This window comes from Pelodiscus sinensis, chromosome 4 (genome assembly GCF_052426305.1).
Source record: "Pelodiscus sinensis isolate ZL-2025 chromosome 4, ASM5242630v1, whole genome shotgun sequence".
Classification (NCBI taxonomy): domain Eukaryota; kingdom Metazoa; phylum Chordata; order Testudines; family Trionychidae; genus Pelodiscus; species Pelodiscus sinensis.
In genome coordinates this window covers 73,870,335-73,896,481 of record NC_143055.1, presented here as the reverse complement: position 1 = coordinate 73,896,481, position 26,147 = coordinate 73,870,335, and the positions used below count along the sequence as shown (strand labels likewise).

The window sequence follows — 26,147 nt, the reverse complement described above, 5'->3', positions numbered from 1 at the left end:
CTGTTTACCAATAGTTGAGATGATGGAATCCACATTCTATGATTTGTGTAACTGTTTCTGTCTGCTGTGTAATTAATTTTGCTAGGTGTAAATCAACTGAAGTAGTGGGGTATGATTGGTTAGGTAATTGCTACAGTATGTTGGTTAGTAAAATTATACTAAAATAATTGGTTACAGTATAGCTAAGCAGGACTCAAGTTTTGTTACATAAACTGGGGTCAAAGAAAGAAACTCACTTCCAAGACACAGCCTCCTCTGCATGACCAAGATGGGCAGCAGCTAAGATCCAGAGAGACTGACCTTGCCTGGCCAACAGGGAAGTCTGCTTGCCTTTATCAGGATTGGTGAGCATGTGTTTAGCATGTGTATTCTGCTTGCTTGGGAATTGCCAATAAATAGAGAATAAAACTATTACTGTGTAAAGCTCTTTCAGTAGCAAAAGATCCTCCAAACCTGCAGGAAGTTACACCCTGAGCCCTAGGAATTGGGTAAGGGTGGGTGTCCCTAAAGTGTGCAAGTGACAGAGAAATTTGTGCAGGTAACAACCCCTTCCAGGGGCCAGACCTGGGCCCTCTCCCACCTTTTCCAGAGGGCTGGTGAGGCTGTCAGTACTGCTGCTGTACTATGAGACTCAGGATGGGTGTGGTAATAACTTTTACTGGACCAATTGCTGCTGGTGAGAGACAAGCTTTTGATCTACACAGAGCTCTTTCACAGATCTGGGAAAAATACTCAATGTCACAGAAATATATTAAGTCAAACAGATATTTTAACAAAAGTAGTTGGCACGCACTCTAAGGGGTCAAGGTAAAGTGGCGTATGGTCATAGGAGGGGGGAAGGGGAGTTAGTAGCTTGCAGAATATTGTAATAAAGACACTGGCTTTGTAGCTTAAGACCAGTGCTTAATTTGTGCCAGGACTTGCAGAATATTGTAATAAAGACACTGGCTTTGTAGCTTAAGACCAGTGCTTAATTTGTGCCAGGACTGAGTCTAGCACATCTGTGCTTGCCACATCAGTTATGAAAGTTAAAAATTTGCTTGAGCCATGGCACATCCTTCATTATAAACTCAGCACTGATTAAGATGATTTTTTTTAAAGTAACTGACTAAGTTATGAATTTAAGTGTCCATGTCTGTCTTTTAAAAGTGTTGTTCAGGTTTCGAGAATGAGGACTGTTAGCCACTAGAGGGTGCTATAAGACTGTGTATTGAGTTTGTAAATTCATAATACAACTGTGAGGAGCATCCAAAGGCACAAAGAAATAGAAGCAAGTTGTTGTAACCTCGACAAAAATAAAATCAGCCATTAAAAAGTGTACTGGATTAGAAACAATTTGCACTGTAGATTTTATGTCCACATGCTATAACCTATGAAAAAGGAAGACAATGTAGAAGTTTGTAATAATCTTAGTTAACAGTACACATTGCTCCTTATTCAAGCTTTTTGCTTCCCCATTGTTATAAGAGTGGATCTTCCTCCAAAAACTAAAAGAAGCGGTTACCAAAGTTTGTAGTCGTCTTTTAGTAATTACAAACTAAACTGTCATAATTTATCACAGAAATATGAATCTAAACAATCTCCATGCTCACTGAGGGAAGGGTATCTAAACAAGACTATGGGTAGTAGTCAATGTAGTTAACTAGTTCCTTATCCCTGCTGGGATATCTACAGGAAATCCATAGTACTTGAGGGAGCTGGCTACAGGTCAAAGGAAGCAGAACCAAAATGCCTTTATAGCTCACCTTAAAGAGGCTGGTTAATCATTAAGCCAGTTTTATTTGAGCAATTACTGAAAGACAGGTTTTCTGGAGTAGCTAGAGATGCAGGTCCATTTTCTAGAGATTGCTTTACAGCCTTGCTTACTAGAGGCATTTTGGGTCAAATTTTCCAAGAGGCCTTAACTCAGAGTATGCCTGCAATTCAAAGTCTCTCCCCTGCACACAACAGTTATGCAAAGCAGTCCCATGATGATTGGTTGTGGGGACAGAAGTCTCTCCTAATGGCTGCGTCCTTAGGCTTAGTGTTACCATTGGCTTGCATCTCCGATCTTCCCTGCTCCAGGGACACAGATAATACTGTCTAGAGAGCCACGCACCCCTGAGTTGTCCTATCCTATACCTCAAGCCCTAAAAGAGCATATTTATGCAACATGCTAAAGGTGCAGCTTTCTGCATCCCTTGATCCCCTCACTACATTCAAGGTTTCCCACAACCATCACTTGGGCCAAAAGCCTTGGCCCACAATTTATTCCCATAATTTTGTATTTAGCTACCAAGTTTGCAAATTAATGTGCTATTTACATCCACAGATATTTCTCTTTTGCAAAAAGGGCAAATAACTATACAAAATTGAAGTTACAATATAGGCTGCTTTGGGGAAAGGTGCCCTCCTTTTCATATCTGGAGCAGGAGGAAACTAACCTTCTGTACTACGAAACAAACTTCAAAAGAAGAGATGTTAAAGATCTCAGAACATAAGACACAGTAATAGCGGCCCAAGGAACAGGGTCAGTTAGTGTCATAGCAGCCACTCAGAGGCTATGATATTTCCAAGAGGCAGCTCAGAGAATATCTGAGCTAGCGAAAGGGAACACATATGTCCAGTTCTGCAGAGAAATGCCGTCAGAAGAATTCATTTATTTTAACTACTGTATGTTTCTCTCAATCTTTGTTTTCTAGGATTGGTCAGAGCAGCCCTGGAAAAGGAAATTCAACAGTGATAGATCATTACATCTTTGTTTGATGTATTTTCTTGTTGCATCAGTCATTTTGCTATATATAATTCTGGAAATAGACATAATCATTAAAAGAATACCAGAAGCAGTACACATACCTGAATGGAGCTTCTTCTGTTCATAGATAGAGCCAAGACTATCTTATTACATAGTTTCCATTTTTTGTCAAGAGGTAAATAATTGGGAGGGACAGAGGAAGAAAAATAGATAATATACTCCTTATTCCAACCCAATCTGTGTTTATACAGTAATTTGTGCAAAGGAGAGTCTGAAATTAGTATTTTATGACAGAACCTAAATGTGCTAATTCAAATGTTCTATAGAGAAGCATAAATAATGCTAATATGAGCAGCAGATCTTGGAAGACCTTTTAGAACAAAGACTTTAGCAAAGTATACAAGGCAGTGAACTGAGAACTCAATATAGTTGAATATAATCTGAGTATATAGCTTGGAGACATTTATTTTCGGCAAGCTGTCAAAGTGCTAATTATATCTGACTTTACAGTAAACCACTCACTACTATTGAACTACCAGCCAGAGGAAAGAATCTGTAACTGTTTTATTTGCGGGGGAAGGAAGGAAGAGACAAAATACAGATTGCCTTGTGAATCCATTCCATTCCTGAAAAGACAACAGGGATTCCACACATAGGGAGAGTCAAAGAGATCAGAAAGAAGAGTTTAGAGAAGAGTGTAAAAAGCGAAGCCAAACAGACACTAGAGCAGGGCTACTCAACTTTGGAAGCTCTAGGGGCCACAGTGATACTCACGGTACATGCCGAGGGCCGCAACTTAAATGTGGTTGCCTATTCATGCAAATAGCTTCCTTCACATGGACAGCCAAGAATACAAAGATTAAGGTAAGACTACACAACACGCAGGCCCCATTTAAGTCGGTTCTGATTATATTAATAAAGTGGAATATTTATCCAATTTCCACCCATATGACACCACTTTTAATGAGCAATGACAGTCCAGGAATTTAACTACTAAAAACACATATCAATAGAAGACCATTATATTGACTATTGTTTTGGCTCCCACCTGCGGGCTGCGTGGTGAGCCCCATGTAAACCCAAACTGTACCACGGGGCCACGTGTTGAGTAGCCTTGCACTAGAGTTTAGATTAAGGTGTTGGGGATGGTACGATCTGTAGCAAACACCACTGTCTGCCCCAATGCAATACAACATACTCTTCTGTACAGCATTCAGATTGAGTCGGTTTCTGGCACCTCCTGTTAAGATGATAAAGCATGTGCCACGCCTACCATGTGGAGTACAGGATCTTTTGAAAAAGGTTGGTGTGTTGTGTGTGTGTGTGTGTGTGTGTGTTTTTAAGAACCCCATCTAGACAGCGGCTTCACTTTTGAAATACCCTTTTTCGAAAGAATGCTGTGACGCGATTATGCAAATCAAGTGCAGGATATTTAAATCCCTTCTTCATTTGCCTAATTTACATCCCTCTTTCAAAAGAGGGATGTAGTTTAGACATAGCCATACTGCTCTCTTACATACAATGCAACTCCTCCTCCTTTTCTCCCCTACTTGTTCTCCAGTTTATACCCTTCCATGACAGTGCTCCAGTCATGCGAGTCATTCCACCAAGTCTCTGTAATTCCAGTCAAATCATAGTTCTTTGTCTGGGCCAGGGCTTCTTATTCTTCCTGTTTGTTTCCCAGGCTTCTTGCATTTGTGTACTAACATCCTAGATAATCAGTTGATTGCCCTACCTTCTTCAGTCGAATCAGGGGTCCTCCTTTGTTGCTCATTCCTCCTTGAACCCTTAGGTTCTTACGTCTCTGCCTCTGAACATGTGCAATGCAGCCCTACCCCAAATATCCTGACACCGAAGCCCCTGTGCAATTCACAACTGGGGGAATAGAGGTGTTTGGATACCTAATCCAGTCCTTGTTGCTAAAAGTGAGTTTACACAAAAATAGCCTAGTGGTTATGGCACTTAGCTGGAATGCAGGAAGACCTCCAGGTCAAGTCTTACTTCACCTGAAAGGAAGAAGAGATTTGAAGTAGGATTTGCCACCTGTCAGGTGAAGGCTCGAACCACTGACCCATGAGATAGATATTCTGATGTGGGATTCCCTCAGACTCTCCCGTTGAAGTGTTCTTTGAATACATTAAGAGAAAATCATTGAGGTATGGAAGGAAAATGAGCAAAAGGCTACAGCTGGTGCTTGCAGCACTCGGAAAGTTCAGTCCTTCTGCTCCAATTCATTGTATAGGCATCTATTGCCAAGAAAGGGGGAAAGTTTTGAACACATCCACCCTCTTGGCTTAATGTCTCTCATTGGCTACCTGAAGAGAGGAGCTGCCTATTGTGCAGGCTTTTGTGATTCCGATTGTAAGGGATCTTTATGTCTCCCATGCCTTGTATAAAGAGCCCATGTGCCAAATTCTGGTGTTTGTTCTAGGCATCTAAAATTAAGTGGAGTGACACTCAGCATTGCTATGCCCAAGTTCCTTTGTGAATCTAGCCCCATGTGACCTTGTACAAGTCATTTCATATGTCTGACACTTTGTCTTGTCTGTTTAGATTGTAAAAGAACTGGGGAATACAGTCTCTCACTATGTGTTTGTACATGCCTAGCACAATGTGTCCCCAGTGGTGGTCGCTGAATGCTAGTGCAATGCAAAAGACAGTCATAATAGGAATTGTGCTGTATTACAGGCCAGGTCTGAAGCTACCATTATTAAGTGGAACTCAGTGCCACCACAGGGAATATCAGGAATGAAATCCAAGACAGATAAAGTTTTTCTCCAAATCACAAGACAGAGTTTGGGTGGGAGAGGAGGGGTTGCCAAAAAAACCTAGAAGATGGCCACACCTGTGTCATTACTATTTCCAGAAACGGTGCACTCTAGCTGCACAGAACTTCATCATTCATGTGAAATCAGAGAAGACAGACTATCAGTAACCTATTCAGCAGTGGAAGGGGGGGGGGTGAAATCTAGCCCTCACCTCCCTACCTCTCCCCTATACCTTTACAGTCACTCAAGCTGCTACTAGGGATGTTAAATATCAGTTAATTAAATAGTCGATTAACCTCACAAATTCTTATTGGTTAGATGACTATTCTATAGTCCCCAGGCAACCCGACCAGGGGAGGGGTCTGAACTCCTTGACCAGGTATGAGTCGGGCTGGCTGCCTGCCTGGCTCTTAATACAGCCGGTCCCCGAGTCGCGAACGGTCAAGTTATGACCATTAGCATTTACAACCAAAGCTCCCATGGAGCGGTCATAAAAGCAGTACCCAAGTTACGAACGTGATTCGCGCTTACGAACAGCGCACGGTTGCTATGTAACTCAATGGGGTCCAAATTATGAAAAGATTGAGTTACGGCCAAGTGTTTGGTCCGTAACTCATTCGTAACTCGGGGAGAGACTGTACACTTTAAATGTAGAGCTGCAGCGGGGGTAGGTCCAAGAGGCAGTGCAAGCTCAGACTGAGCTTGGCTGCTGGCCAGCCTGCTAAAAAATTTACTGGCAAGGGGTGAGGGGGGAGGAGGGGAAATTCATGCAGTCTATAGCATTAACCTGTAAGCTTTTGCTTATAGGTTAATCCACTATACTATTACATCTCTAGCTGCTACCACCCACTTTCTACACCAGACTCTTGACGATCCTTCCATATATTCCATGGATTTTTTTGTTCACAGCTATGGCTCTTCTTCAGCCAGCCAGTTCCTTTCCTTGTCCTCTTTGCATAGAGAAATTACTGCAAATCTTTGTAGCAAGTTCCTTTGTCTTAGCAGCATATATCTTTAGGTAAGATGTCTTGCTCCAGCTATCAAATGGAACAACAAATTTGTACAGTGGTCCATTGGCTAAAACTACATAAATCACAATTGCATTTGTGTTGGAGAGCCAGGTTTACAACAATTAATCCAAGATTTTATCTTCCAACCAAAGCAGTAAGGACTGCTACATTTTATGGCATATATTGTATGTTAATAGAACGTTAGTGGTATATCTAATGACATACATTATATCTTGGTATAGGACATATCGAGGGTTTTGACTGATACACCATTAAGGCTGAACATGTTGTGAAAGCCACTATCAGAATTAAAACCGGCCACAAGGGCCCCTTCTTTCAGCATCCCCAGAACCATACCATAAGACAACATTTATCTGCCTCTCAATGCCAAGTAATATGGGCACCATCTGCCTGGCTGGTTATTTTTGTGTTGGTATTAGTCTTAAATTTATAACAGTGCTGAGAGCATTGGAGAAAGGCATATTTACTATGGGGAGGAGGGAGGCAATGGGAAAGGGAAGATGAGCCACTTGCATTGACAAGAGGAGTGGGAAAGGGAGAATGGAAGTAACAAGCTGAATGCACTTGTGATACAAGAACCTCTTGATGTCAGCTAGTAGACGGGTGCACAAGGTTTACAAGGATCCTTTGGGGGAAGTAATATATAAATCCCAGATCCAAAGCGTGTTAAGTAAAATCTTTACGGTGAGCCAAAGTCACATGGGTCATCAGTTTTTGTAAAGTGTATGTGCAAATAATATATAAGGATATGTGCATGCGTATACACACGCAAATGTATCGAGCTATAGTACATTATACTATTAAAGCCTTGAAGATAAAGGCAGGTCACCCAGAAGTGACATGCTTCAAGATAGGTTGCTGTACTAGATCATTTTTTCCTTCAGCTGAATCTGGTCTTGCAGGTAGCTATTGCAAATGTCTCCAATCTAATCTACACACTTGACTGTTATTAGTCATGGCATCATAAGATTAAGGCACTATCTCTTTTGTTACAGAGGCTTTCTGAGCTCAGTTGCTGCATTAGTGCACCTATAATTTGATTTAAAACAAGGCAGTTGATGCCATCCTCTATCATAATAATTCATTTGATACATACTTGACTGATATTTATAGTTAATCTTTTCCTCATATCCATCTTGAGAAAACAGAGGTAATCTGTTGCTAAGGTTTCTGTTACAGGAAACATGTATTTAAAATGTATCATCTTCAATTGCATTGGCTACCTCATAAGCTTTAGAAAGGTGATATTCTAACTTTACATCATATAAATACAATTGAAGCTCTTTATTAGTTATTCAGCACTCTCTTTGAGACTTTTGAATTTTTAACTATATTTATATTTTAAGTGTTTCCAGACTTTTCTGTTTACAAACTTTTGCAAAATGATTCTGTGTCTTGCAGATAGGGCAGGTTTGATCATATGTTGGACATTGTCGAGATTTGTGCCTCCTTCCATGACTAGAACATTCTTTCATATGTTAACATGGTTTAACTGTAATAGTCTCATTGTTTTCCTCTTTAGACTAGTTCTTCACTCTTTTTATAAAGTCTGTATTTGTAACAGTTGGTTTTCTTTCTAAAATGGGCAATCATTGTTGATTAAGTTCAAGCAGTTTGGCAAATGGTCATTGGTCCCGTCAGATTTAGATCAGCCTCTCCTAGCAGTCTTTTTCTTACACTGATAGGTATAAAAATATCACAATTTAATCTCTTATCATTGACTCAGATTTTGAAAATTACCCATCTGACTTCTCATGTTTAGATCTGTTGAAAAGGATTCAAAAGTCTCTTCCTCCATTTGATTTCTGGAGCAAAAATGAAAATCTTGCAAATGTTTCACTTTCTTTTTGTTAAACAATATTCCTTACATTATTAAAGCCCAAACAAATTATATACTGCCATCAAAAATCCCATTCTCATTGAAATCTTTACAATTTTACATTTCTTGACATTTAAAAAAAATGTGGGAACTCTTAATTGATCCACCTTCTTTCATTCAAACTTTTTTTTTTTTTTGCTCCTGAAACTCTTACCTCATAATTTTTCAAAAACTTTTTCTGGTTGTTTTTTTTTTTATCACTTACCCCACTTCTGATGTGATATGTTGGACTACTTGAATAAAAACACTAGACTTACTAATAGTTCATTAATAGTAACTTAACAGCCGTCTTTATTAAGTAAATAGTTAACATTTGTACAGAGCATTTTAACTCAAATCAATCTATCCATGTAGCCTAAAACAAACTGCCTCCTCCTATCAGCTCTCACACCCTTCATTCTCCTAAAGACACAGTAATTCAACATACTGTTCCTTGGAGAGCAGAGGATTTGAGAATTCTGGAACTGTCAGGGGCTAGGCATTCCAGGGGGCTCCAGATCTAAGACATTAGACATTCCTTAAAGTCTGATAAATATTTTCATCTGAATTTGCTTTGTCTTATAAAAGGATGAAGAATTCCACTCAGCACCATATTATGCTAAAAACTGTCCTGCTCTGTCCAAATCATAGACTTTCCCCTCCTTTTGTTCCATTTTCCCCAGCATCATAGAGTAAAACTACTCTTTTGAGAGAGAGGGAAAATCCCTTGTTTGTTGCAGGCAAAACTATAAGCTACTTTTCTGAGATCTGCTGGATACCTTATGGTGCAATTTGACCTGAAGGTATTATAGTTTCTATCATCAGTATAATCCTAAAGTCCATGTGCATAATTTCCCTCACATGTATACTCCATGTGGATTGAGAAAAGTAGAGCTCTATATGTTGGAAGCAACAATACACAGATAAATTCACACACATAAATGAAAGACTATCCCCCAAAAAGTTTCTAGACTCAGAATCCTGGTCTAAAAGGGATGTAACTTCATTAGACATTTTTAGTATGATTCAGAAGGAAGACCAAATTAAAATCCTCAAATATTCTGAAAAATACATTTCACAGGAGCCAATCATTCTTTTCCTTAGCATCAGCCTGACATTTTGCTGAAATACATTCTTCAGACCTCTTTCTAAATACCCTGAAATGTCACTGCTCATATTTTAATGACTGCATATTAGGAAACCACATGAGGATGTCTATCTGATACCTTAGAAAGCACAAACAAAGATGTAAATTCAAATATTGTGTTGCGCACTAAATGGCTCATGTGGATCCTTCTGGCATGCACCAAAAGTTCTTTAGTACGTGTTAATGCAGTACTGTTTGAAATAGGATTACATTAACGTGCATTAGGAAAACTATAGTTCTGGTATTATTTGATAATGATGGATGAACCTTTAAAAGTTGTCACCCAAAGCCACATCTGTTAACTGTGTTTTTTTCATTTTCTGTTAGATGCAAACATAATTGCCCCCCGGTGAGTTCTGCTCCTTCCTAGTCAACCAGTCAATAGTGCAAGAGATCCCAAACACAGCAATTTTTCATGTGGTCATTATTTTCTTCCTGAAGAATAAGCTAAACTTACTTGAGTGGGGAAACAGAATCCAGAATTTGATCTTCGCTTATCCACATCAGTCTGAATCTTAAGAAAGGTGTTGTTCGATTTGAGTAACTCCATAGGCCAAAGATCTGCCAGTATGGTATTTTCTCATGCATTTGAGCATCATCAGATCAGTACACTTGCCTGTTTAAGTGCAAGTTTAATACAGGCAGTCCCCGGGTTATGTACAAGATAGGGACTGTAGGTTTGTTCTTAAGCTGAATTTGTATGTAAGTCGGAACTGGTACATATTGTAGGGGAATCTCTAGCCAAACATTTCTCCAGAGCTCAGTTTTTTTTCTCCCACACCTCACTTCCCTCAGTCCTTTATTCTCAAGCTGAGGTGTCTGCTGAGAAAAGCCGCTCCGCGTCTCCCTGGTCTGCTTGGCGGGGGGGGGGCGGGGGGGGGGGGGCTAGCTTCGCATCTCCCTGGTCTGCTGGGGGGAAGCAGCTAATGCGGGGTTGCCTCACCCCGTTTGTAAGTAGGCATCCGATGTAAGTCGGATCCATGTAACCAGGGGACTGCCTGTATACATATATGTGTGTCGCATTCAAATATATGACTTGCCACTCCTCAATGATTGAAAGTAATCTTATGGTGTTATTATAGTGAACAGCTTTATGTTCAAGGGAGAATGTGCATATTAAAGAGATAGAATCATAGAATCATAGAATAATAGGACTGGAAGGGACCTCGAGAGGTCATCGAGTCCAGCCCCCCGCCCTCAAGGCAGGATCAAGCTCCGTCTACACCATCCCTGACAGATGTCTATCTAACCTGTTCTTAAATATCTCCAGAGAGGGAGATTCCACCACCTCCCTTGGCAATTTATTCCAATATTTGACCACCCTGACAGTTAGGAATTTTTTCCTAATGTCCAATCTAAACCTCCCCTGCTGCACTTTAAGCCCATATTAAATATTAAAGCGCTTTATTTTCTTTAAAATGTATCCTTTGCAATACATGTGCCAATTTGTAAATAAATAGCTACTCCTAACTCATAGTCTCTTGCACTTTTCTCTATGGAGATGATCCTTTGTTCCTTCATAAAACTACAGCCACATACAGAAAAGGAGCTGAGGTAAGTGGTACGTTCTCAAAGTCCTTTGGTAAAGAACTAATACTGTGCTTGTACTTTTCACATACCCAATTTCTGAACATTATGGGGAGTGAGGTACAGGTAGAAAATTTTTAACTTTTAAAAAATGAGCTCAATGTTGGAAGCTGTTAATTATAGAACATTAAATGTACAATTTTACCCTATCTACTACATGTTTGAGAGAGTTTTTCTGTGCATCTGTCTGTTTGCTCAAGAACTCCTCCTAACAGGTAAGAGGTAGGACCACCAAATTTGGTATACAGCTTCCTAGTATGATAACTTAAACCAACGTGTGGGTTTGGTTGTGCCAGGAAAATGGGATGTGCCTGGAATGGGATTGCTTCTCATAAAAGCATACAGAAAAGTCACACAATCACCAGGGGCTGGCTGAGGGTGCGCCCCCCCCTCCTTTTGTGGACTGCCCCAGACCCAAGTCTCCCACTCCCAGGTAACCTTTAGGGAAGCCAGGTTGTGCTAAAGCAATTCATATAGGGACAGTGCTGGCTGATCCTCTTCCTCAGGGAGCCTGGGTAAGCGCAGAGTTTGCTGCATTTCTCACTTTGGCTGGGGAGGCATAAGGGGCAGAGGAACCTGGACCTTCCCCAGCCAGGGGACATGCATCCCACCTTTGGATGTGCCCACTGGGGCTGCAACGACCATGGAGAGACACTTCTCTCTTGGCGCCAACCTGCTGCAGTGAGAGAGGGCTGGGGTACTCATCTTGCCCCTGGGCAGCCTGCATACTGAACCTCTCATCCCTAACCCCAACCCCAGACCAATAATTTAAGTGAGGCATATATATTTGCATTTCATTTTTCAATAAACAAAAATTAATTGAGGTAAGGATTCAAGCAACACTGGGTCAATAGTCTAGTTCATCATAATATAAACCCAGTACTGAGAATGTAGCTGTTGAAGAGAAGAACCATGCCACGCATTGTAAAAGAGATAGTTACATCTAGTCTAGCAATAACAAGCAAAGGAGATCCAGGCTGACTCTCTATAATCTGCTACTTAGCTAAGGAAGGCCTCCGTTCCCAAATACGTGATTCTGAAGTTAAATTTAAATAATAATTTAATAAATGACTAAAATAATCTAATGAAAATATTAAAACTTTAATGAGATTATCAGTATTAGGGTAGAGAAAAGCTGTCTCCCATGATAATTTTGCCATTGGCTCTAATCAGCTTCAAACTCAAGCCCTGAAAACTGGATGTTTCAAGTATTTTTGGAACTATTTAAAAGTCAACAAATAATTAACAGCTTAGATTTGTTCTAGATCAAAGTTGGGGCTGAGACTTGAAAATTGAAGTTTGCTGCTTCTTCTCTTTTTGGAATTTACTGAGGCATACAGGAAAATTTAAAGACCCATCTTTGGTATATGGCTATTAGGGACATACTTGACTGGACTCTTCATCAAGGAAAATGGGGATAAAACATCTAGGTTAATTCTGAGTTCCACAGGCCACATTACTCCATGGAGCAGAATTGTAATAATCTCAGCAAATGCTGAAATGCAACATTTCTAGAAGGAGCACAGCTGGGACACTGGGCTTATTCATAGCTCCCAATTTTTATTAACTGTGTCACACAAAGAGAGTATGGAATACGCAAAAGGCACTTAACCTAATCAGACTAAGGTTCAGGTTTCTGTGCACTAGTGGATGACATCACTAACATCTAAATCTATGCAAATTCCTTACCCTTCCAAGAGGGTTACTAAGATCAGCCACTATCACAAGGGAAATACAGAACTTGGGAATGGCAGATGAATAAAAGGAGGAAATGGCTTTCACTTATTTTAGTAGTTTATTTTTTAGTAGTATTATACAGGTTGCACCTCTAAAAACTGGCACTCTATGGTCTGGCAACATTCATGGTCTGACATGGGTGCTCCCAGACCAGAAAGCATGAGAGCCTAATGGCAGGAGGTCAGCAGCTGGCTAGGGTCAGGGGCATTGGGGCCGAAGTCCCACTGCAATGCTGGGGCCAGGCCTGAGAATCCTGGCAGCCCACAACAGTGCAGGGCCAGGGAACGTTGTCCGTCCATGGCAGCACTGGGGTGGGGGCCAAAGAAGCCTGGTCACCTGCAGCAGTGCGAAGCCAGGGGCTTAAGCATCTTAGCCACCTTTGGCAGTGTGGAGCTGGGGAAACCTGGCCACCTGTGAAAGTGCAGCACCAGAAAACCCCGGCCACCCATTGCAGCCCAGGGTTAGGGGGCTGGCGGCAGCAGGACAGACAGCTTGGCGGGGGAGGGAGTAGATGGGGGCAGAGAGGGGCTGGATGGCTCGGGCCTGTGGCAGGGGACACCTCCCCTGGTCTGGCAAATTCTCTCATTTGGATCTTGTCAGGTCCCGAAGGTGCCAGACCAGGGAGGCCCAACCTGTATTGTGAAAACCAAATTTGATTGTTTATCTTAGAACAAGTGACTGAATTGCCAGGAACAACAAAATATTAGGAACAATAAAAGTCATTGTATCGTCTCCAGAAAGGCTTCTGCACTGAGGTGTCACAGCACAATATTTTGATATAAGGACATTTTGCTATCATGAAGATGATCTAGAAACATCTTCAAGGCTATGAAACACTGGGGTTCAGAGTCTCAGCTGGTGTAAGAGAGTGTAAATTGGGACAGTGGGAGCAAAACTCCACTGAATCAAATAAAAAGAAATATTGGAATAGGTGTGGGCTAGCCCAGATTTTCCACTGTGAAATATTTATGATCTATTGTTCTTGTTGAGGTACAAGTCATAAGAAGGTTGCACCACAAGCACAAGTACGTATATGATCTGTTTACACACAAATTAGCAGTAGAACACAACTATAATTCCTAAATCATTATAACTACAACTATCTGTACAAAACAGTCCTTTGTATCTTTCAGGCATCACAACAGGGCATAAATACTATAGAATTATTTTAACTTTAAATGCTTTAATATACACATTCTCCCCTGAGCACAAAGTTGTTCACTCTAATGACATGATAGCCAATAAAAAAAGTAATAGCTTTGTGCCTTTGCGCATACTGGTAAAGTATTTGACCTCTCATATTACAAAAAGCAAGTGTGATTTAAGACTAGCAATGTTTGAGTCTTAGTTTACTGTATGAAAGAAAACATTGATGGTGGTTGCCTTGACAACGCTGTGTAGCTGCACAAGAAATCAAAGGAAAATGCAGGACCTTTGCTATGTCAAGGATTGAAACGTATCCACCAAATTAGGTTAAAAGAAAACAAATCCCACAGCAAGTCAGCGTTACCAGACCTACACAATATTAGCTATCACTTCTTATCATGGACCTTGTTATAAAGATAATAAAAAGGCCAGGTGGTTTCTACATCACAGCTCAGAGTAATAAGAAGAAAACAGCAAGGGATAGAGTAGTGACTGCTCAAAAGTTTCCTATTCTCCAAGGAGATACTGTAGATCAATTCAGTTCTGAAAGAATCTCTACTGTTGGGAGGAGTGTTTGGTAATGGACTAGCTTGATTTAACAGCAGGAGCTCACACGGCTTTCTCTGCAAGGAATATCACTTCAGCAGTGGTACCACATGCCATGGTCTTAGATAATGAGTGTGAACATCAATGATCAAAGTGAAGCTATCTTTTGAACAAAAAGAAATCAAGATCTTATTTTGCCTTCATTTCAATTATTACATCACCCAGTAAAGAAGATTTATCTGCAAATCATCAAGCCTTGAACTAATCTCACCAGTAAAATACTATTTCTATTATCAGACATAGGCACTTTCTAAAGATGACTCCTTCGCCAGCTTTGTACTGACCGCACAATTTCCAGGTTCCATTGCAAAGAAAACATTTTACTCCATGTCCCATGTGAAGGGATGGCTTGGCACCATAAGAGAGGAATATGTTGTATAGAATACAGAGCTCAAAATGTCATCATTTTGAGACGCTAGATTCTGAATGATTTCCTGTCTCTAGAGAGTCTATGGGTAAGCTGAGACTGAAAATTTTGCGAAACACATGGAGTAAAACGGATGCACCCATGAAAGCGAAAAACACAAGGAGTAGTATTAGAATCTTTCCCTAACTGTTTATGGAACAGACTTGGTGAGAGCAACTAGACTATTATTATTAGCAAACACAACATATTGTATACTGAATCTGTTACTGAGTTTTACCTTAAGGTATCTCAAGGGAACTCACTTGTGACCAGAATTCTGGCTTTTTATTCTTGTCTCTTAGCCCTGGTCTACACTAGGGAGTTATTTCAAAATAAGCAGGGCATCCACACCACCAAGCCCATTATTTCAAAATAACAGGCTAGTTATTTTGAAAACTGTTCTTCTGCTTTCTGTGGGAAATAAGCTTATTTTGAAATAGTCATTTGGGGAATTATTATTTCAAATTAAGTTATTTTGAAATAATTTCCTAATGTACACATGTCCTTACAGAGAGCAATACTAAGTAGGTCTTAATCAATAGCAAGCCCCTTCCCTATGACCCAACAAGTCCTGCTGCAGACAGATGGCAGTAATTTGTTATCTACTGCATTAAAGCAGAAGATCTATTTTTGAGCCAATAGTGAATGTGCGTTGATTAACTTAATTCTCCATGAATCTACCTCGACCAATAAACTGATAATCCACCCTACTGATACATTGGGAGGATAGCAGTGACACTAAATGCTTGCTTTGGAGAGTCTTGAAAGAGCTAATTCATTTAAATTATTTTTTTTCTACATATTTCATTGCATGTTGAACCTCCTTAGTATGGCACCCTCGGGACCTGACCAGTTCTGAACAAGAGAATTTTCTGGACCACGGGAGGTCAATAATGTCTAGCAGCAGTACCAACACTCCCATTGCTTACTATGCTGTTAGAGGACATTTAGGAGTAAATTAGAGCTAAATAACAGCACAGAACACTGAGAGCAAGGACCAGTGGCTGTAAACAAACTTTATAGGACTGTGGGAATCTTGGCCACACCCATGAAAAGTGGACATCTATCTGGCTCGCTAAAATCATTCTGGATAATGGATGTTTCTGGATGAGTTCTGTATTAGAGAGGTTCAACCTGTATTCTTATTATGAACTGATGTTATCATAGAATACTAGAATTGGAAGGGACCTTGAGGTGTCATCAAGTCCAGTACCTTGTCTTCATGGCAGGACCAAGCACCATCTAGATCACCCCTGACAGGTGCTTGTCTAACGTATTCTTAAATATCTCCAATGATGGAGATTCTACAACCTCCCTCAGCAATTTATTCCAGTGCTTAACACCCTGATATTTAGGAAGTTTTTACTACTAAACCTCCCTTGGTGCCATTGCGTCTTGGTGCAATTTAAGCCCATTGTCCTATCATCAAAGGTTAAGGAGAATAATTGTTCTCCCTCCTCCTTGTGACGTCCTCTTAGGTAATTAAAAGCTGCTATCATGTGCCCTCTCAGTATTTTCTTTTCCAGCCTAATCAAACCAATTATCTTAGTCTACCCTCATATCTCATGTTTTCTAGTCTGTTAACCATTTTTGTTGCTCTCCTCTGGACCCTCTACAATTTCACCACATCTTTCCTGAAATGTGGTGCCGAGAATCAAACACAATACTCTAATTGAGGCCTAATCAGGCTTAAACATATGTGGCGAGATCTTACCTTCTTCCTGTCCCAGAATGAGCATTAATGGGATATTTAAGCTAGTTCCTTGGAATTCACTGATATATGAAAATTAGTAGCCCAAGGAGAACTATCTAATAGGAAGGCTTGACTTGATATAAAATATCAATGTATATACAAATACAGAGTGAAAAACTAGTGAATACTTGGAAGAGCTGCATCCACAAGCTCTAATGGATAAACAAAAAAATATATTCACATTTGTTTGAATATTAATAGATACAGACTTGCATTTAACTTGTTAATATGAATTGTGACAGAACTGTCATTCAGTTTAAGAAAAACCAGAAACATACCCTATGTTTTATAAGGAGGATCTTGAAACGTCTATTACCCTTTCAAGCAGATATAAAATTATGCTTGAATTGTTGCATAAGCAAACTTGATACATTTATTTTAACGATTATTAGTAATTACATGATAATGATTTGTGAAATTGCTCATACTCCTACATAAATGGTTATTTTAAAAGTTTCCAAAGTGAAATTGAAACCAGAAGAGAGAAAGTCAGATCTGACACTACGGAATAATCAGTTGGGATAATGCATTACGGGAAAATATCTCATCAGAGACTAAAAATCTTTAACTAAACAGCAAGATTTAAATATGAAAAGTCATTTGAAATATAATCATAGTGACAGACTTTGGGGAAAATCTCCATTTGAAGATGTATCTCTGTGTGATGCACATTTTAATTTGATTCTTTCATTCATTCCATGTGGATTACTGTAATATGTTGATTCAGTTTATGTTATTTACTATGCTTCACGCTTGAAATATTGTATTAAGTATCTATGAACAGTAGCTTCTACTTTACCAAGATTCCATCCTTTTTAAAGGAGAATTGGTTTTCTCAGGGGTGCAGCTATAACCTGGTAGACTTCAATAAAGAACACTAAAATAGGTTAATTCTCTTTCTGTAATTCTCCGCAAGATAAATAAGGGGACTTCCTAAATAAGAAACTGAGGGATACACAGTGGAGATGCTAAATGCAAAAGCATCAAGGGAAACAAAATTGCCTTAAATACTTAACCAAAGATGATGTGCATCAGTGGGAAGAAACTAGACTAGACAGAGCGGCCTAGTCTTTCAAACATAACCGCTTGTAGGCTTCTATATCCACATTTAGGCAAATGGGCTTATTTTCAAAGGCACAGAGCACTAATAGCACTTTATAGCATGTATTAATTTTTATTAAAATAAAGGTTACTTCAATATATGTGACCAAAATGATAAATGTAAGTTTGATTTTATACTGTATGAGGCTCAGAAAACACTGGTCTAAACAGTGGTGATATTGGTATAGGGCTTTTGTCTTCAACCAGACTATCTGTTTTGCATCAACTGAGAATCTGGCCCATGGTCTCATCTGACTCAGCCATAACTCTTCTGAAAATCCCCCAAGATAAATGGCAATTTGACTTGGAGGAAAATGCATTTCTGCCCCCACATGTAATGATCAGGTGGACCCAGAACATGTGAGCAAGAACCAGCCAGCCAACCATGTGAGAGACAGAATTCTCAGTGCCACCTCAAAAGGCTGACCCTCCCCATCCTCCAGCTCTGGCCATCCCTTATTTTTCAAAACAGACTGGAGGAAGGGTGAGGGAGTGAAAATCCCTTTCTGACTCCCGCAGATGTCTAGCAAACTCCCAAAGTATGGGCTTTTTAACACGTGAGATATAAACCAAAAGGGAACTCCAAGGCCATTGAGCCTTCTCTTTCTTTACCATCATAAGCAATCCAATCATATAATCACACTCATGCATTTATCCAGGTTTCTCTCAAAACTAAATAAATTGTTTGCCCTCAACTCCCATTGGGAGGCTCTTCCAGAACCTCAGCCTTCTGATGGTTAGAAACCGTTTTTCTAATTGTCTTTCTGATTTTGTACATGGCCAGTTTATATCCAGTTTTTCTAGTGCCAGCATTCTCCTTGAACTTTAATAATTGTCCATCCTCCTCGCTAGTTATCCAACTGATGTATTTACAGACAGCAATCAAATTCCCCCCTCACCTTTCTTTTTCCTACACTAAACAAGCCAAGCTCTTCCCATCTCCTCGCATAAGACAGACCTTCTATTTCCATGACCATGCTAAAAGCTCTTCTCTGCCTCTTGTTCAGTTTGAATTCACCTTTCTTAAACATGGGTGACAAAACTGTGCACAGTACTCTAAATTCAATCTTAGCAATGCCTTGTACACTGGGATTAACACTACTCTCTCTCTATTGGAAATGTCTCCCGATATATCCTAGGATCACATCACATTTACATTTTTCATTTCAGATGCCTCACATTGGTAGCTCACAGTCATCCTGGGAGTGAGCCACACACATCCCAGGCCCTCTTATCCTCCACCACTTCTAATCGATGAGACCCAACTTGAAGCAGAAATTCTTATTAACAGTCTCTACATTCATGACTTTGAAATTTGCACTATTGAATTTCATTGCTTTTTTGTCACACTAGTCTTCAAGGTGATTCATATCTTTCTGTATAATTCTCTGATATGCCTCTGTATTGGCACTGCCTCCTAACTTTGTATTATCGACAAATTTCATTAACATATTCCTGTTTGTGGCAAGGCTATTAACAATAATATTGAATAATATTAGTTCCAAGATTCATCCTCAAAGAGCTCCTCTAGAAACTTCCTTCCAATCCAATAATTCATTTTTCAACACAACCTGTTGCTTCCTTTCCTTTTCCCAGTTCCTTACCCACCTTACAATGCTTTTATCAATCCCCTTCTTCCCTAATTTAACCTATAATTTTCCACATGGCACCACATCAAATTCTTTACTGAGTTTAAGTATTTAAATGGGGGTTTATCACACAATCTTAACTGCGTTGAAAACGGTAACACAAAATTAATGGCACATGGAAATCTGAGGCATAAATCATCTGAATAAATATGGTACCTGACCAGGCAAGTTAAAACCATGCTATTTTAATGCCAATCCTGTTTCATGGTACTGTACAAATAGAAATGTTAATAAACCTATAAATAAGTTCAGGTCTGATCCTTGGAATTCTGGCATTTGAAGTGTTCCAATGAAAACAATTATAATGGAATATACTGAAATCAGGAGCCCCCGCCCCGCACCACCACTCCCCCTTCAAACAGGGGCTTGTGAGAATCAGTAGCAAAACTGGCAATATGATATTGAGCCTTTCACTTTTAGATTAAATCTAGCCCTGATGGTAGTAGTAAAAATAGTTTTAATTTAACAGCTGTTTGGTGGGTTTAGTAGAGCTAGTAGAATATTTTAAAAAATCTGATTCATTAATAATTTTGTATTAAACTTCAATAGTTCAGTTTACTATGATTCATAGGCTCATATTATTCATTGTTTGTGAATCCATTTTCATGCATTTTAGCACATCATGTTTATTCATAGCCAGAAGCTACTTCTTCATTACTCACTATTCCCCTGTTGAACAAGCTTCAGTCATCAACAGGGGGGAGCAGAAACAATATACTTAGGTGACTGACCACACAATGTGAACAGTAAGTCAAAGAAAACAGCTGTCAAATAATCTGTATGCTGAACATAACTCATCTAAACTATGCAGAAAATACTTACAAAGAACAAATACATTCAAAGACAAACAAATATGGGGTCATGAACTGCTTGCTAATAAAAACAGGCTAAATGCCTAAGAATATTATAGACACTGAACACTCCAGCTAGAATAATTATCTCTCAGCTATGGTCTGCAAAGCCCACGTTAAGGATGAACAGAATGAATTTTTTTTTCAGAAAACAAGAAAGGAGGGTGCTACAGCACACCTTTCCCTCTATGGCACTCCCTGGGGAGTCAGGTGATTTTGCCCCGGTTGATCTTCCGGAATTTGATTCACTGGGTCTAATGAAGACCAACTAAATTAAACTTAGAGGGTGCACGCCTATCAGTGTCGGTACTCTTGCTCCTCGTGAGGCGTAAGGGAGCATTTGTTACCTTCAACCTTCTGCTGTGGAAACTGTGTGGAAATTCAAATTAAGGTATGTCGACTTCAGCTACGTAATTAACATAGCTGGAGTTGCGTATGTTAGTTCAACCTTCCCCTGCAGTGTGGACATAGCTTTAGGCTATATATAAACTACAGCTTAAGTCACTATAAGTTATGCTCCTCAGGGGTGTAAATAAACCTCCTCTCGAGCAACATAAGTTACATCCACTCAAGTGCTGGTATGGACAGCATTATGTCAGCAGGAATAGCTACTGCCACTCACAGGGTCTGGAGTAATTAAGTCAACAGGACAACTCTCTTCTACTGACTTATAGCGTCTGCACTGGTAGCATTACAGCAGCACAACTGCACCATGGTAAGTCCTATAATGTAATCATAGTCTTACTTTGAACTATCCTGGAACACGTATATGCTTTCTCACAACCTTTGACTATTTTAAAAATGTACAACTTTCTACACATGGGCAGATCTAGAGCTATAGGATAGTTCTATATAAATTAAATAGCAATAACATCAATAGTACAGAAATGTAAATATGAAAGTCTACAGAATTTAACTAATAGAGAATGGCAGGTTTTTCTGAACCATCCAATACAATGTATTAAAATAAAATGCTATAATCGTCTATTAAATTTTATAACATGATTGACATCCCCACCCCCGAGAGACAGATTACCATTTCTATAGGACTTAGCCATAAGAGTAGGCCCAGCTGGACTACATGGGTAAAGTTAGGTAGTCTCTCTGACCTCTCTTCTATTAAGTATAAACCTTCAAGAATTCTACAGATCAGAGTTAACCTGAAAATGCTCCTACTTGACTACCCTTGTCATAAAAATCACTCTCACTGATCCAAACCAACTAGAAACAGGAAATACCATTTTGGGGGTTAAGCAACTAAGCCTGGTACCATGGAGATCAGCTGTAAAACTCCCATCAACCTGAAAGGGAATGGGATCAGGGTAGCAGTGCACAGGAAGGCCATGCTCTGCCTTATGTCATGCCTTTGAAGGGTATGTCTAGACTACAGGGTTTTTTCAGAAAAAAGTGGCCTTTAAAAAAAAAACAAAACTTCCCCCTGTGTCTAGACTGCTACCACATTCTTTCGAAAGTAAATCGAAAGAACGTGGCAGTTTCTTCGATCGCAGGAAACCACATTTTACGAGGAATAATGCCTCTTTTCAAATGTGCTCTTTCGAAAAAGGCATTATTGAACGTGAACTGTGCATTTTCGAAAGAGAGCATCCAGACTGCTTAGGAGCTGTCTTTCAAAAAAAGTGGCTTGCTTTTTCGAAAGTACTGCCTGTAGTCTAGACGCTCTCTTTCGAAAGAGGCTTTTTTGAATGATTCTTTCGAAAAAGCCTCTTTCGAAAGACACTTGTAGTCTAGACGTACCGGAAGAGCTGAGTGGGATTTGTGAACAAGTTAGAACATTACTGGGATATGTCAGAACATTTGAATCCACCACATTCATGTAGATTGTGTCCCTGCCATAACATTCATATGGTTGATCTCTTTGTGATTCTTCTTCCTATTTGTAGTGGGTTGGAGTGGCCACCCACTGACCCTGAGGAGGAAGTGCCCCTCCCTGAGCCAGGTTGGACTCACCTGGGAGGAAGTCAGGGGGTGGGCCTAGGGATATAAAAGGACTTCCTGCAAGGCCAGTCTGGGCCCTATCAGAGCCAGAGCCAGAGGCACTCTCTGCCTCCCTGACCACTGAGGAGCCAAAAGCCTCCCCGCCTTGGCCGGCGGAGGAGTCAGAGCCAGAGCCTGCGGAGTTGGACAACTGGCCTGGGCCTCCTGGCCCTCTTCGGGAGGATTACCATGCAGGCCTGCTGTTGTGGCCAGAGGATCCCGCTCCTGGCCGCCCGGAAGACTTCCCAGGGAACCAGGTACCTGGGACATAGGGGAGAATTGGAGCTGGCCCAATGATAACCGACCTTGGTCTGGCCAGGGGCCAGTGGGTTGCGGAGTGGATCCCCTACTGACCCCGGTGCAACAGTTCAGAATTTTGGCCCAGATCCTGGCTGACCTGGCAGCTGATTACCAGCTGCTATTAGGGCCCTGGGCCGGGGGTGGTGGTGAAGGGAGGACCTGCGTCCCCCTTGCCACCCCTTGATTGGGTGGCAGTCTCCCCTCCAGCAGCGTGCAGCCACAGGCGAAGAGCCTGAACCTTCCCTGTCTAAGGAGACAGACTACGTACCTGGATGTACTGACTGTGACCTGGTTGGTTTGTCCTGGGAGAGCCCTTTCCCTGCCCTAGGGCTGGGCTACTGACTGTTAACTGTTGCAGCCCCTGCCTTGTGTTAAGGCTGGGCTACTCATCACCTGTGTATAAACTCCTTCATTCCCCAAGGAGCACCCCAGCGGGCTACACTATTCTAGTTTTGCTTTTGCCACAGCATACAAAATAGCTTCTTCAGGCCTATATTGTGTATTTGAATATGGTGACATAAGGAGAGATAATTGAAGCACATATGATTGTATAACTAAGGGATATAACTCTCCTAGCTCCATTCATGCAAGTGATACAGATAATTTTTAAGAATGTCTCAGTATTGTTTTCAAAGAAATTCCTGATAACTTTGATATGTTGAAGTATTGTGCAGAGAAAAGAATTAATCAGAGAAGACCAGCAAGAGAGAGGGGAGAAAATGGATATTTCTGAGCCCAAATTACAATATAAAACTTAACTTTTGCCATTGATTTCAGGGAGAGGATGAGGACCATACAGTTATAGATTGGGCCCATACTGTAAAATATTGGTAAGTTATGAATTTGGGGGAGAGAGGCTGGCTGACATCTTTTAATGTTGCTGAAATAATACTTTATAATGGAAAATAACTACTTTCTGAGAAACAGGCACACTTTTTGGCATGTATAAAATCAGAGACATTCCCAAGAACTTGTGATGACTGAGAATCAGGGGGACCTGACTAAAGACATGTGTGAAGTGTTTGCTATTCAATGCAGAAAGCTATAAAACACACAAATATGATTTTGCACAATCATTCTAAATCTGCCAGTATTCCTTATGGTTTTCAGAATGGAAGAATTCAGAGTGAGAAGTACCTGCTCACATGTTAATAGTAATGTTAATTTTTCATACTTTTCATCGTGGAATCTGTAACTTGTATTTCTTGGGGCTTTAGATGCACACACTGTTTATACTTAATGTAAAGTGGAATTAGGCAGCTTGTATGTTTAAATAACATGCTCTCAGTATATTCATGTGGAAAACATGGCAAGTTTTACTTGTAAGTTTGGTAGTTAAGTTGGTGATTGAAGAATTGAAACCTATGTTGAAAAGAGAGTGAGCAATATGTATAGATCATGCCAGAAGATGTCACTAAAAATAATGGATCTTAAGTATGCTCCATCAGATACAATTTGCTTTTGTATATTAATAAAACTATAAATAATAATTAATAACTTATTTACATGCGCTTCAGAGGGGTAGTAACAGGAAAAACTTAAAAAACAACAAATAGTCTAGTAGCACTTTAAAGACTAACAAAACATGTAGATGGAATCATGAACTTTCATGGGCACAACCCACTTCTTCAGATGACCAGAGTGTTGGAAGTCCAGATCCAAGAATAAATAAGGAAGGGGAGGGAGGGAGAGAGGGAGAAGGGGAAAAAATTAAAGGGGAGGAAGAAAAAAAGACAGTGAGTAGATAAGCTTCAGAGGGACAGCAGAGTAAGTTTGTAACAGGAAAAACTTAAACAACTAACAGTCTAGTAGTATCTTAAAGACTAATTAGTTACAAGAGGCTGACAAGAACCATAAGTTAGCACTTGGAAAGGAAGATGACCAACACCAGATTCTAAACAGTTCTCAGATCCCAGACTAAGTTTGCAGGTCTGGCAATTTAATATAAAGTATTCCTTCTCTGTAACATCCCCATCTGTCAGAAAGCATGTTCAGATCAAATTATGTACAGTCCCATTGTCTTCATCACTGCTTTTTATTAGCTGGTATAACTGATTGGAACTTGCTAAACAATTTGTGTGAGACACAGGAAGGCCGAGAATCTAGCTCACTTTCTCTAGGCTGTGTTAACAAGAGTAAAAAGCAGTGAAATTATCTTTTTTCACCAAACTGGCTCTGAGTACATCTGGGGAACAGTAAGACATCGCTTTTTAACACAGATGCTGATTCTTGTGAAACTCCAACCCCCAAATAATAAAACCACAACAAGACACAATGATGTATTGGGTGGGGGACGGGAGAATCACAAGAGAAAGAAAGAATATTTTCCTATTGCAACAAATTAACATCTCTGCACCTCTGGTATCCTGACATTTCATTATCACTTAAGTTGACTTTAAAAGATTAACCTAGAAGAATATTTATCATCAAACTGCATACACTTGACTTCAGGTTACATTAACTGATTTTGTATCTAGGAAGTACAGAGGGAACTTAATACACCTGAGTATTATAAATACTCATACATATGTAACCATTAACATTTATGCAGCTGGAAGCATAATTCAGGTTACCTCCATTTTCCATCTCTGCACAAATATCTGCATAAATCTCAACCATAAATTATGGGTTTGATGGAGGAGTTGCTGGGTGATATATTATGCAAGAGATCAGATTAGATTATCGCAGACGTCCTTCTGGCTTTATTATTTATGTACACACCAATAGAACACCAAAGGCAAGGGAGAAAAATTTAATCAGCAGAATATATTATATGAGACGATATTATTATGCATGTTCTAAGCACATGAATCACACTGGACCTGTTCACAGCTACTGTAAACTGACCAATTTCTGTGGAGTAGAGAATTCCCCTTGTGTTTGTTGTAACAGTAAAAAAATGACATTTGGGAAATGTAAATGTGCCTTTAATATGTCAGCAGGTTGTGCAGTCATCTAATCTTTTCAACACTTGAATGTAATTAAATTACTAAGAACGTACCTTTCGGAGAGGTTTGAGCTTGGTCTCCATTATAAAATCATACTTGCAGAGTTCACAACAGCGTGTGTCTGAGCTTTTAATCCACTGGTGCAGGCAGGCCTGATGAACAAAGCGCAGGGTCCCTGTGCAGCGACACGGTGTGATGAGGGGACTTTCATCATCTCCCTCACAGTGACAGATCCTGACAGGGAGGACAGCAACAGAAAGTAAGGGAGCTTTCTAAGGCACAAAGTAAAACCACTGGTTTATTTACACTGCTCTTCATTCTCAACATGACATTCACAAGAGCCAAGGAACATGGCCTTTTAGATTAGAGCCCAGAAATGTATTCCTCATTCCCATCTGACACTTTGATTTTTCCGTGTGATCTAGAGATGAATCACTGAAATTATATTCATTCCCTTCCTCCCTCCCTTTTGGGTAACAAAATCTTTAGGTCCTAATTTTGTCACCCTCACTCCATGAGTAGTCCCAGTG

The 26,147-nt window shown here is 40.1% G+C and overlaps 1 protein-coding gene across 6 annotated transcripts in view; it reads right to left on the bottom strand.

The window, feature by feature from the left end:
- Positions 1–26,147, bottom strand: part of MARCHF1 (membrane associated ring-CH-type finger 1) — a 481,117-nt gene that overhangs the window by 32,249 nt on the left and 422,721 nt on the right. For all 6 annotated transcript variants that reach the window (XM_075930154.2, XM_089777941.1, XM_089777939.1 and 3 more), the window contains one exon: positions 25,671–25,851. In XM_075930154.2, coding sequence (XP_075786269.2) covers positions 25,671–25,851 — 181 coding nt within the window. The remainder of the gene's footprint in view (positions 1–25,670; positions 25,852–26,147) is intronic.